The sequence below is a fragment of the Macrobrachium rosenbergii genome, chromosome 23, assembly GCF_040412425.1.
Source record: "Macrobrachium rosenbergii isolate ZJJX-2024 chromosome 23, ASM4041242v1, whole genome shotgun sequence".
Taxonomy (NCBI): Eukaryota; Metazoa; Arthropoda; class Malacostraca; order Decapoda; family Palaemonidae; genus Macrobrachium; species Macrobrachium rosenbergii.
Genome location: NC_089763.1, coordinates 30,982,010 through 30,996,698, shown reverse-complemented (window position 1 = coordinate 30,996,698; position 14,689 = coordinate 30,982,010). Strand labels below are relative to the sequence as shown.

General features: G+C 35.0%; 1 protein-coding gene and 1 long non-coding RNA gene across 2 annotated transcripts; one reads left to right on the top strand and one right to left on the bottom strand.

Annotated features, from left to right (window-relative positions):
- Positions 1–5,056: 5,056 nt before the first annotated feature.
- LOC136851431 (uncharacterized) lies at positions 5,057–10,698 on the bottom strand. Its single transcript, XR_010856878.1, has 4 exons — positions 10,617–10,698; positions 6,943–8,092; positions 6,399–6,480; positions 5,057–5,839 (listed from the first exon to the last, which is right to left on the bottom strand). It is a non-coding gene; the product is annotated as an uncharacterized lncRNA (long non-coding RNA).
- Positions 10,699–12,877: 2,179 nt separating this feature from the next.
- LOC136851190 (uncharacterized) lies at positions 12,878–14,042 on the top strand. The gene is made up of 3 exons (XM_067125143.1): positions 12,878–12,953; positions 13,345–13,838; positions 13,946–14,042. Exons 2-3 carry the CDS (start codon positions 13,413–13,415, stop codon positions 14,000–14,002), a joined length of 483 nt encoding a protein of 160 aa, XP_066981244.1. The 5' UTR covers positions 12,878–12,953; positions 13,345–13,412; the 3' UTR covers positions 14,003–14,042.
- The last annotated feature ends 647 nt before the right edge of the window (positions 14,043–14,689 follow it).

The following is a 14,689-nucleotide window of genomic DNA, read 5'->3' as shown; positions in this document are numbered from 1 at the left end:
CTGGCAGTAAAAATAAACTGGTTCACCAGACACACACATTCAACAAGTTTTTCCCCTAGTACTATATAACAATCATAAGAGTGAACGTAGGCCATGGCTTGTCTTAGTGGCAACTTCAACCCCAACGTCACTTGGTCTCCTTGTGCAAAAGTTTTTTCCATACCTTCAAGGGCTTACTATTTGGAGAGTAGTGACTATAGAAAATGGGAATACATCTGTGAGAACTCAAAGAAAACGGGGGCTTCTCCCATCTCGGCAATCACCAGCTGTCTGCTTAGAAAACAACTCTGAGTTGGTACCGAAGCTGGTAAACTTGACTGGTTACCTCCTGCTGAGGGCACGCCCCCCTCGGGCCACTGCAGTGCTGACCCCGAAGGAGTCCTTTATTTTGAACTTTTCCAGTTTCTATCTAATATACAGTTTGTACAAGTTTATATACATGAGGACAGAACTTTTCCAGTTTCTATCTGGTAGACAGTTTACATAAGTTCGTATACATGAGGACTTCTGTATTTCAACTTACTCCCCTTTGATAATGAATAAGTTAATGTTTTCTTTAAACTGTTAAGGTTGTAAATAAGTTGTATATTAAGGACACTGCTCTAGTTCTCACTCTGTTTCAGAGCTACAAACAAGAAGCCTCCCTTCCCAGAAACTGACACAAAGGAACTCAAATCATGTCACTAAACATTAACTGCACAAAATTTACGGCAAAAAGCTTTTCAGTCTCCTTTAAAAAATGGTGACAAAAAAAGTAACTTGACAGCCCAAAGAACACCTATAAGATTGGAGAGTGAGAATGCTTAGTGTGAAAACCTTGAGAGTGAGAATATGAAGAGTGAGAATGTGTCCAAGTCGAAGTGTTAGCAAAAGCAACGTGATTGTGTAAATGTGCTTTGAAGCCTTCAACAAAGCAGGTTTGAAAGGTGTAACAGGAGGAAAACTTCCCAGCTGCACTATGAATCAATTGATAGAGGGGGTGGAAAGTAAGAAGAAGGAAAGAGAATATGAACGGAGTCACAACAAAAGGAATGAAAGGGATTGCAGCTAGGGGACGAAGGGACGCTGCAAAGAATCTTAAGTAATGCCTACAATGTACCGAGTGAGGTGCACTAACGGCACTAATCCCCTACGGGGAGATATCCAGAGACTCTTTGGAAAACACACAATGAGCAGAAATGCCACAGTAGACTTATGAAGGCTACTTCCACGAAGGGAAAAACTTAAGGAAACCTAACGAAAACATTATGTGCATGGCTGAGAGAGAGAGAGAGAGAGAGAGAGAGAGAGAGAGAGAGAGAGAGAGAGAGAGACATTCCAAGAATAGTGTGCAGGACTTTCCTATGAGAGTATGTCGGCTTCATCAGAGCATGAAACGTCTTTTACCACTGTCAGTTACTGCACTGAGCAGAATTTCTTGTACAGGACATTGAAAAATTATCCTTGAATGTCAAGTGTGTGCCTTAAAGTTCGCTAAGACAGGGGTTTCAGCAAGAATAGAATAGGGAGAAGCAAGAACAGTTCGTAAATTCAATCAAGAAAATATCTTAAATGTTTTTATGGATACCAGCACTCTAAAGAGTTAGTTTTACTACAGATTTCTGATGACTTTGTGCAGGTCCGACTCCCCAAATTAAAAGTTCCTGAAACCTAGACTTTAACCACATTGTTGCCTATAGCCAAATTAAAATTACAATTATTATTTTGTTCCACTAATATCCTTTGTTTCTCAAATTAATGAAATCTTTTTATTTGGCTTTCTTTGTTGTTCCACTAATATTTCTTATAAAATCAGAACTGTGGAGGTTCTAGTTATCCTTTAGCCAACAGGAACATTTGTATAGGCCAGACTCCCCAAATTAAAAGTTCCTGAAACCTAGACTTTAACCACATTGTTGCCTATAGCCAAAATCAAAATTACAATTTTTATTAATTATTATTTTATTCCACTAATATTTCTTGTAATAACCTTTAGGCTTTCTTTGTTCTTACAAAATCTAATGGAGGTTCTAGTTATCCTCCCTAGCAAAATGGAGGTCAAGGAATTTGTGAGAACTGAGCAGTAAGATAAAGTACAGTATTCCTCGTACAATAAAAATATACATTTTCATACTACAACAATGCAAGTTAACTGATGCTTAATATGATCATAAAACTGAAAACCATCCGTAATTGTACAGAATGTGTTAACAATATTACATATTTTCATACCTTAGCCTAAAAGCAAAAGAAAAAAAAAATTACGTATGTCAAGGCACTGCAGCATCGAGTGTTCTCAAGTTTAGGAAATCTACAGCTCGGGAATTTACAAGAATTTCTCTAGCAAGTTACGTTAATGAAACCCCGGGCCATTTAAAGTTTTCCATCGCTGAAATATAGCTATATGGGACCTCTACTTTCTGTATTTCCCTTTACTTTCCTTTACCTCTTCCCAACGAACACCATATTCTTTGGAAGCTTGAATTTCAAGTCAGTGGCTTCTGTGGGCTTGTTTTATATGAATAGGTTTCATCTAATGAATAATGATATTGGCTAAAACGAATTTGCTTCTCAATGCGAGACAAAACTTCCCCGTTGGGATTTCACTTGCTGAAAACTGACTATTCAGTACTTGTGATAAAATACCTTTACAAACATTAACAAATCCCCCTCTGACACTTAAATTTGGAACCTTCACATGCCATCAGTGTCTTGAAATACCAGAGATGCCATGATGATGATGCTCCTATAATATACTCAGCAGAACTGACAGTAATGTACTAATTTTCAAACTATTTTTAGTAATGAGCAAGATGCATCATTTTCACGGCAAATTTTGTAGAAAAAAATTAAAGTACTAGACTATTCTTTAATCACTTAGTACAATTTATGGTAACTTCTCTATTGGTCAAGTACACTGAGGTTATTCCTGATATGTTAATTTCCTAAATATTTCCTATTCCAATATATAAAAAATACCAGTACTTCCTTTTGTGATATCCTCCTTTCAATAAATCTAACCTATGCATAACCTAAGTCTCTCAGAGTAAGTTTTACGTTATGTTAAAATGACTTAAGACAATAAACTAAGACAATAAACTCTTAGAAAAAAGATTTTAAGTTAACTCTGTATAAGATTCAGTAAATGATACAGATTAGAGGTTAAGGCTGCAAGGAGTAAGAGAGAAGCTGCAACTCCAATCACTACCATATCTGAAGCTAGTTCAACAATCAGGAAATTATCTGAAATTATTTGCATTGAAGCATGAAATATTAGCTATTCCCCCAAAAAAATCATTGGCAGGTATATCACAGAATTATTCCTAACTATGCTGACTTCCATGAAGAAATTCTATAGACAGCGAAATCTATTTAATTAATAAAGTACAAATCACATGTGAACTTCAGGAAATTACTAAAAAGTGGAATAACCTGGTATTAGTCTCACATGAACCTGGATAATAATCTTTGTACCCAGATGTGTTGAAAAACCTGATTTGTGATATTAATTTATAAGAATTACATATGGAAAAAAGCTATGGATCTTATTATGTACTGATCTACTTGACAGCTAACACTGACCTGCTTAAGAAACTTCTGTTGTGGCCTTCTATCCTAAAACATGCTGAATTACCTGATAGCCGATATTGAATAGCTAAGAAATTTTAAGGAAAGTTCAATTTGTACCCTGTAACATACTATGTTTCCTCAACTAGCACTAGGCCCCCTGATGGAAACTGTCGAGAATCCTGTATAAAAAAACTATATCTCCTAAAACATAGAGTACTATTTGATAGTAAACTCGTATGAAATGTAAATAAAATGTATGTATATTAAAACTGACCGATATATTGATAGCTGACAAACTAATAACATATCTAAGTAACTATGTAGAATACTAAGAATCATGAAGAAAACTACAGTGAAAAATAGTATATACGGTATTCTGAAACAGAATTACCTGATACTTGAAAATGAACTGACAAAAAATGTTCCCATAAATTTTAAGTGATTAAAGAGTAGTCTAGTACTTTGAAATAATTGAACTACATTAAAATTGATGAAGTTACGTCAAAACAAACACTACATCTAGTATTCTGAAACATGTTGGGCTACCAGACCGTTGAAAATAAGCAGAAAAGAATAAGTAAAACCGAAACCTATGTACAATATTCTGAAACTTGAGCTATTTGACAGAAAATTAACTGACATAACCTATGTACAGTATTCTGGAACTTGATCTATTTGACAGAAACTTATCTGATAAAACCTATGTACAATATTCTGAAACTTGAGCTATTTGACAAATTTAACTGATAAAACCTATGTGCAATATTCTGAAACTTGAGCTATTTGACAAATTTATCTAATAAAACCTATGCACAATATTCTGAAACTTGAGCTACTTGACAGAAATTTAACTGATAAAACCCATGTACAATATTCTGAAACTTGAGCTATTTGACAGAAAATTAACTGACAAAACCTATGTGCAATATTCTGAAACCTGCCCTATTTGACAGAAATTTAACTGATAAAACCTGTGTACAATATTCTGAAACATGAGCTATTTGACATAAAATTAACTAATAAAACCTAAGTACAATATTCTGAAACTTGGTCTATTTAACAAAATTAACTGATAAAACCTATGTACAATATCCTGAAACTTATTGAGCTATTTGACAGAAAATTAACTGATAAAACCAATGTACAATATTCTGAAACTTGAACTATTCGACAGAAAATTAACTGATGAAATCTATGTACAATATTCTGAAACTTGGGCTATTTAACAAAATTAACTGATAAAACCTATGTACAATATTCTGAAACTCATTGAGCTATTTGACTGAAAATTAACTGATAAAACCTATGTACAATATTCTGAAACTCATTGAGCTATTTGACTGAAAATTAACTGATAAAACCTATGTACAATATTCTGAAACTTGAGCTATTTGACAGAAAATTAATTGATGAAATCTATGTACAATATTCTGAAACTTGGGATATTTAATAATATTAACTAATAAAACCTATGTACAATATTCTGAAACTTGAGCTATTTGACAAATTTATTTGATAAAACCTATGTACAATATTCTGAAACTTGAGCTATTTGATAGAAAATTAACTGATACAACCTATGTACAATATTCTGAAACTTGAGCCATTTGACAGAAATTTTAGTGATAAAACTTATGTACAGTCATTCTGAAACTTGAGCTATTTGACATAAATATAACTGATATAACCCATGTACAATATTCTGAAACTTATTGAGCTATTTGACAAATTTAACTGATAAATATAAGTTAAAAATCTATGTACCCTATTTTGAAACAACTGAGCTACTTGATAAATGATATTAAACATAACTAACATTAAACTGACAAAAAACTGTGAAGTTATCTTGAATTATATTGAGCTGGCTGATTAGCAGTGTTATACTGATAAGAAATGGATCATGAAACATATTTAACTAACACATGATAAAGATCTTCACTATACTTCAAACTGAATCCAATGCCGAGTTTAATGACAAAGAAAATGTATAATCTCTATATACTAAAGTTGGCATTGATAATTGGATCTTTTTTTCCTAGCTATCTCATTCACTGTGAATGATCACTACAATCTGACAAATTATGCAAATTTGATTTTGAAGATGAAGCTGTTATCTTTTAGATGAAGCTGTTATCTTTTAGATGAAGCTGTTATCTTTTAGATGAAGCTGTTATCTTTTAGATGAAGCTGTTATCTTGAAGATGAAGCTGTTATCTTGAAGCTGATGCTCTTTCAAAGCAACTTCTTCTGGGATCTCCTCAAGTTGAGCTTGCAAGTTTTCGATGATTTCCTGATGAGATGAGGAGCTGGTTAATGACACGTCACAGTGAGAATTTATCAAAAACTTACAACACAAATCAACGTAATCCCTGTAAATCAAGCTTTTTCCCTGAAACTGTTGTTGTGATGATTCTGTTTTCAGAAAGAATCTTAACCACATATATATTCCGTGATCATCATAAGCTCAATAGCTAATCAAAATCTAGGAGTTGGGAAGCATGTCGTTCAATTTCCACCCTTTTTATTGGAGTTGATACAATTGTATTTGATGAAACGTTGGGTTCATTAACTGAAGATGATCGGGAACAGACAATGAAAGAGGATGAATGTACACAACCCATAAAACAGGAGCCTCTGTGGGTTGGAGATCTATGATCTTGATGAGATGGCGTGTCACAAACCACAAGCTAATGCGAGTGTGATATCGAATCATCTTAGATTGTCTTATTAAGCCCTACCAGTGCCAATTCATGGCCTTGTTCTTCTAGCTATTGTTCAGCGTGTTTCTAAACTAACGTCAAAAGCATCTGTATATCACAGAGTACGTTTAAATTCCTAAGGAGGCTCACCTTTTAAATTCAGTCCAGCACTCTTCAAACTCTTCAAATCACAGGTTACTCGAGACACTTCATTTGCAGTTCAGCTCTCAGTCTGTAAAAAAATATAGCCCATTACCACTGATTGCACAAGAACAAAGGTATTGGAATACTTATCACTAATATTTCCAAGATTTGTGAAATAGTCACAAACTTTTCACTTTTAGTTCGAGAAATTAATCATCGATGTTCATAGCTAAGTCTTAAAACTTTATCATGGAATATTTGGCAGACATTGTACCATCCAGCCAAGTCAAATTTCTGAAGTGAAGAGCATTTCCTTGACAGTAATCTATAACCTTAGGTTGCAAATTACCTATTATCACAACATTCTACAAAGACCTTTGGGAAATGTGTATGAAATCTTTGAAATTTCAAAAGCATACAATCCTTTTACGTATTTTTGTAAACCGATAACTTCGTCTTACATCTAAACAATGAAATCAATGAGCTAATAATAATGAGCTTTCTCTGAGGTTGTTAAATCAGATGACAAGATCAAAACCCATAAACTTACCGTATCACGCAATCGACGCTCGAATCATCGTTTCGACGCTGCAGTACGGTCGACGCGATTCAAAATTCGTCTTGGTAAAGTTTAGCCGTTCTGATACATCAGTAAAGTCGATTCGATACAACTCAGGTGTGCCGATGCAAAGGCAAGACTTCCTAACGAGGAAGTCTTAAAAAAAAAAAAAACTTTTTGTTTAATCAATGCTACGATATGGAATATAAAAATGTGGATTATGCAATGTCAGCAAACACATCCGATGAATAAACTATTAATTTGATAACGGAGGTCCTGCGAGCGCTTTGGAAGTGGTGCCGGACCTAGATAAACAGTCAACAAGTAACAAGAACTGTACTTCGCTGTCACAAGCCAAAAAGACTAGGAGCAGTTTCAAAGACTAGTGCTTATTTATAACTACTGAAATTTGATTTTGTCGTGCATACTACGATGTTTTGTATTGAAAGTCGCATTGCCATTATATTCTGTTAATTCATCTTATTTGCAATTAGTTGGAAGTTCATGTGATTAGTATAACTTATTTGGTATTTCAGTTTTACTGACCAAATTTTACTGATCAGGTTATTCTGTTCGCGATTTTAACAGAGGTTACCAGTTACGTGCTGACATGGTCATTTCGTGAATCTAGTTTCAGCTACTTTAATAAAATTACTGATTTTACAGTTTACTTCTAAATCGAATACGCAACAATTAAAGTAACCGGGTGGTTTAAAAAAAATACCAGGGAAAATTACTCTGATGTTAAATATCGTTATATGGTCATGCAAAAAAATGTGAAAGCTTGAAGCCGAAAAATGTGAAAGCTTGAAGCCGAAAAATAAATGTGAAAGCTTGAAGCCGAAAAATGTGAAAGCTTGAAGCCTCAAACGGTCAAAATGCCACCTTAAATACTGGTTGTCTCAAAACACATCACTTGCAGTTGTTTCGTGGAGGGACATATTTTAACTAATTTTGGAGTTCTGAAATCTAAAGCAGTACTTTGTTACACTCGGTTAAGTCAGTTGTTTAAGTAGCAAAGCTATCTTGAATGTTATTGAGAAGACTAAGCATCGACGGCTTCTGTACACAAAGAACCGTCTTTACTGATGTATCAAAATGATTTGAATCGAACGACCGTAGTTTTGAAGCGCAGTTTTGTCTGAAACGAAAATGAAATCTGCATTAATTCATTTACATTAGAAAAATTATTCTCGTAACAGACAATTGAGCCTCTCATCGCAATGAGAGATTTAACTGCTGAAAAATAAAATTGATAGCAGGTTTTTACATCGCGTTAATGGGCAGCTTTATTAAAATTGCGTTAATCAACAGACATTTTAATCAATTCTGTTTAAATACTAAAACGTAAACAATATTGCTGTGTCCTTCTGTAAAACAAACTTTTACCTATGCTCTGGCGTTAAATTGTTCCCAACTTAACCTTACCAGTGTCTCGTAACTAATGCTTTGTAAATGTTGACATGCCGTTAGTTTACTTATTAAATTAAAAAGTGGACCGTCGCATAACATGATCGTGAAACGCCAAGATCTCACTATTATTTTATTATTATTATTATTCCACCAGATGAAGCACATGATACTGGTTCTTGGATATGTCAAAAATATACATCCAGTGATTTGTTCTTCAAATCTACGCCTAATGAATAACTCGTGGGCGTAGCCGAGGATTTGAGCTGTCAAGTGTTTACGTGAGAGGGGAAAGTGATCTGGAAGAACATTCATTTCATTTCTGACAATGGATGCAGATCCCTAGAATAAAATTAATAACACGTTGTTTTTGGCTGCACATATCCCATGTCATTAGCCTTACATGCTGTACACGGATCTTAACCACTTACTGACCAAAATATTTATTCTATATCAACGTCCTTTCGTAATGCTGATGACTATTCGGAATACGTTAACGTGTTACAAAAAAGCAAGAATTAATCCCTTATACAGCTTACTTTCCTGAGCCTGGGGTTATTTTTCAGAAGACTCCAGCCATCTCCCACATTATATTTTATATTTTTCTCGGGTAAAACACATCAAAACAAAGCATTTCTTCTCAATACATAACCTTCGCAAATGCTTAATAACAGAGAAAAATAATCAATTTACGACTTATAAGGTAAGACAATACCGGCCCCCCAGCCCCCTTCCATAGCTAATACAGCAAAATTGTAACAAGTAAACACCCCCAGGTTACATTAGGTTGGTATTTTTATGTTCTTTTCGCGCCTTATCATTTCCTAGCCATTTTTGCATGAAAAACCCAAAATGGTTTTCATGCAAAATTGGCTGGCTGAAATTTTCCCAAAAAACTACTGAGACTGGATATATAAAATGAAAGTTGGTTCCTGCCGATGGCTGTCCTCCACCGTTCAGACAACTATTTCACCAGTTAATCACTGTTACTTCCATAATGATATTACTGAAAAATAACGAATGCGTGATATCTGTCAAACCTTTAATAGCCAATAAATAATTCTGTATACTAAAGCGAATAACAGCCGATTTTTTTCTAAGAGGTTTTTAATACGGTAAAGTTTTACAAGTTGCCAATAAGACTTCAGCCAGCCATTTTTGCATGAAAAACCATTTTGGGTTTTTCGTGCAGAAATGGCTAGGAAATGATAGGGCACTAAAAGAACCTCAAAATGCTAACCTAAGGTAACGTAGGGATGTTGACTAACTGGTTACAATTTCGCCGTATTAGCTATGGAGAGGTGGGGTTTTTGGCTTGTATTGTCTTACTTTATAAGTCGTAATTTGATTAATTTTTTATTTATCATTTGCGCATAGAGTTTATGGGGTTCAAAATAACGAGAATGAAGAGCTCTTTTAAATAATGTAGGTTACAATTTCATATCGTGTATTGGCAACTTACAAAATAATACCTTCATTATTAGTAAATTTCTATTTTCGTCACTTAAAATTTAGTGTATACTGCGATAACAATGCTTATTCTAAATGGGACCTAATACAAGTTTCAGTTTGGGGGTTTAGAGCAAGCCGTAAACAGGATAACTGCTTGCAGAGAGATCCCTTTTCGCTCCTGATAAAGTTATAAACACTCGAGATCGGATATGAGTATAATAAGTTGACATTGCTGGTTAACTGAAGGCCACAGGTCCACACCACTCAAATGACCCACTTCAACACCTCACCAGAGTTGTCAATTCTAAGGAAGAGCTCCGAATGAAAATATTGTTGACGGGATATTTTGACTGAATATGGAAAAGTGTGTATATGATACAGTACAGGTGAGGTAACTTGAAAAATTTGCCTAAATAGTGTAAGAAATTTACCATCTGTTATGTTTTTACGCAGAAAAGGTCCTCGGGACGCCATGTTTAGTACCAGCCCCTCGGGTAATTTGACAAAAACAAAGTACGTATATTTCTCACATAATTTTGGTAATACTCTTTTCCAGTTATCTCCCCTGCACTGCATCATATACACCATTTCCTATAATGTTGAGTCAGAATACGTTATTAACAAACAATATCTCCGATCGCAGTTACCCGACTTTCGATAACATTCTGACCACACCTACGTTGCAAAGCATCAGAATTTTCAACCCATTTTTGATGAACTTCTCTAAAATACTTCAGCAGTCTACAAAGTCATGCATATCCCCTAAGAATGTAACGAAAATCAACGTCTAATCTAGTTCTTACTCAGTTTCCATTCCTCGTCTTGCAAGCACTTATTTACGCCAAAACATAACGGTCCTCTCTTTCAGAACTTCACCAATTGACTGAAGAATCTTTCCAAGTCAGGACAGGAGTCCTGCTCAAGAATTGCTCGGCCAATCGGGGCCCTCCACCTGAACCAGCGTTTTAACCGCCCTCTCTGATTGGTTGAAAATCTCTGAGTTTTGTCAAAGGGTCTTGTCAGCGGATATCCTATTGGACTGATGGTCAAGAACGAATTTTCAAATATTCTGCTACGAATCATAATTATCTTCGGTATTTAAGGTATGTAGAGCTTAGGAAAGTAAAATAAAATAGCACGAAAAAAAATTGTCAAAATGTGAATAAATGTAATTCCAAGTGTTCCAGACACATATGAATACGTGTATTAAAATGTGATAGTACTTGTGCAAGTCCAAACATATGTGAATATATGCATAAGTAAATACACATATGAAAGTTAACATGCTGTACATATCTAGACATGAACGTGTGATTGTATAAATACATATGTTTACGTATGTGTAAAATAGTGTGAAAGACTTTACATATATCCACACAGCCAAGTTCATTAAATAGTGACATGCAAACATGTGATAAGGCATATGTTTATGAATATATTTCAGTGTATAAGTGTATAGATACTTGCACGTGTGCATACACTGTTGCAGCTCAGCTGTGTCAAATGAAAGCATACTATTTTGACGAAAATTCCAGGATATATTTTGGTGCGGCAACTGCAGAAAAAGACTGTAGAGGAAGGCTTGAGTAACTAAGCCAACTGTTTTGAGTTGCCCAAAATAGCTTCGTGAACGCTGACAATAACTCCTAGCTGCGTTTTTATGGAGTCTTCATACCAAGCCACCGGTGTTGAGTTGCCCAAAATAGCGTCGTGAACGCTGAAAGTAATTGCTAGCTGCGTTCCTATGGACCTTTCATTTCAAGATACGGGTTGTGGGTTGCCGAGAATAGCTTCACAAACGTGGGAAGCAACAGCTAGCCTCGTTTCTATAGGCTGTTCATACCAAGCCAACGATTTTGGGTCGATCAAAATAGCTTCGTGAACGCTGAAATTAACTGCTAGCCGCATTTCTGTGGACAGGCCATATCATATATGCTTGGAAGCAATAAGAATGAATTTTGATAATCGTTCGGAGAAAAAGGTGTTTTGTTATGGAACTCAGAAAACACCTGATTTTAATATATATATATATATATATATATATATATATATATATATATATATATATATATATATATATATATATATATATATATATATATATATATATATATATATATATATATAAATTTAAATATGTATATTTATATATACTGTATATTTATATATATTTAAATATATATATATATATATATATATATATATATATATATATATATATATATATATATATATATATATATATATATATATATATATATATATATATATATATATAATCAGGCATTTTCTGAGTTTCAAAACAAATACACCTTTTACTCCGGAACGATTATCAAAACTTGTCGAAATTAGCTTATTAATATTTATGTGTTACCAATTCCAGATACTTGAGTTCTGACAAGCGCAATACTCTTGAAGCACAGCTCTTTCGTCATACGTGCAAAACACCTGACACACACCTGTCAGTGAACGCAATTCAGAGTTCAATCAACAAAACACTTGACTTACTACCTGTCCACCAACGCAACACCTTGAGAAGTCATTGTGGCGAAAAAGTCCCACACAAAGAAAAAAAAAAACCCATTTCTAAACCTATGACCAATCGATGTCCCGTCCTTAGCCAAATTTTCCGCCCGTTGCAGGCAATTTTTGCCTTTCACTCCACACCGGACAGAATCAGCTTCTCTCTCTCTCTCTCTCTCTCTCTCTCTCTCTCTCTCTCTCTCTCTCTCTCTCTTTCGTATTTTTTTTTTAAATGGAAACCAATTTCAGGTCTGTTCTCTTTTCCCCTTTCTCTCTGCTGAAAAAAAACCAATCTTTTCCTCTAAAGAAATAAATACACAATCTTTTCCTCTGCTGAAAAAATACACACTCTTTTCCTCTAAAGATAAAAAAATACATAATCTTTCCCTCTGCTGAAAAATACACACAATCTTTTCCTCTGAAGAAGAAATACACAATCTTTTTCTCTCTAAAAAACACAATCGGGTCAAGGGTGGATCGAAGACCCTTTCGAAAATGGAGGTGGCGTATATATAAGACGTCACTATCGAACTCCACCATCAGGTGAGTTTCGAAGCGATTTTGCTTAACACCTTCTGTGAAGGCTTGTGATCTACTACAGGATGTCGGTTAAGAACGTAAGAGAGGTTTATACAGACACACACACACAAACACACACATTTATATATATGTATATATATATATATATATATATTAAAAAACACCAAGGAAAATAAAACACACTGGGTATAAATCCTGAAAATACCTTAGATATAAATACGAAACTGGTCAGGATTCAAAACCAGTGTTTCATTTTCCTTACAATATAATATATATATATATATATATATATATATATATATATATATATATATATATATATATATATATATATATATATATCTGCGTATTGTGTATATTATGGTAATGAATATGTAGGTAAAACAAATCTACACCAGAGTATTTGTTATAAAATCACTGAAGAAAAGCACTAGACAAGTTTAAAGATATTCATAAACTTACTTTCAGATTTCGGCAGCCGTGGCTGTGATTAGTATATGCGCTTTGGCAATGGCTAGCCCTGTACCCTCTCGGCCATGGGCATGGTCATGGTGGTTACGGACACGATCATGGTGGCTATGGGCACGATCATGGAGGCTACGGACACGACCATGGAGGTTACGGCCATGATCATGGGCATGGCCATGGTGGCTATGGGCACGACCATGGTGGCTATGGGCACGACCATGGTGGCTATGGGCATGATCATGGGGGCTATGGGCACGATCATGGTGGCTACGGACACGACCATGGAGGCCATGGTGGTGGCTACGGACACGACCATGGAGGCCATGGTGGTGACTACGGACACGACCATGGAGGCCATGGTGGTGGCTACGGACACGACCATGGAGGCCATGGTGGTGGCTATGGACACGACCATGGAGACCATGGTGGTGGCTACGGACACGACCATGGAGGCCATGGTGGCTACGGACACAGTCATGGCGGATATGGTCATGGTAAATGTCGACAGTGGTTATTCATTTCAATATTATCATTGACAATTTAATGAGTTTTAGAAAATTTATATTTCCATTTTGATAATTCAATTTTTTTTCTCTTCCAGATTGGTAAAGACGAACAGACGAATAAATATAATCGAAGGGAATCGTTTTCACCGTAGAAAGCATTCATCGAAAAGTAACGAATTTTTTTATAATAATAAAAATACCAAATAAATGTCTGGTTTTATTTTCACTAATTTTCTGAGCACTGAAAAATAACCGAGCGGATTTTCAATGGAGTGATACCTTAATGCTTTGTGTATATGGATTTTAGTTCCTAAACGAACCCCGTACCACAAAAAATATGTTACTTAAAGGTTTTCATGTGTCCACCAACACAGGGTACTTGATGCAAAATTTGGTGGAATTTTGTTACGAATTTTAGATGCCTGGAAGACTGTTTAGTTGAATTTTTACACCAATATTAACAACATGGAATAAAGTTGAATAGGTTAAAATACAAACAAAAGTTTGGCCTTTTGTGTTTGGCCTGTTGCAAAGTTTGTGGGACTTGACCAATATTTGGTAGTTGTTGCAAAGTTTGTGTACTTTGACAACTATACTGGCTGCCTGCTGAACACAAATACTGGACAGGTGTTAAGAGCTTAGATAAGACTTTTCCCCAGTACTGACTACTTGTGAACTATCTGATCAACTTAGATAAGAATTTTCCACCAGTACTGACTACTTGTGAACTATCTGACCAACTTAATTAAGACTTTTCCACCAATGCTGACTACTAATTCAACTATCTGACCAAATATGTTTCCTCTGTGAGTCTCTAGACAGCGTTCAGGATAATTTAA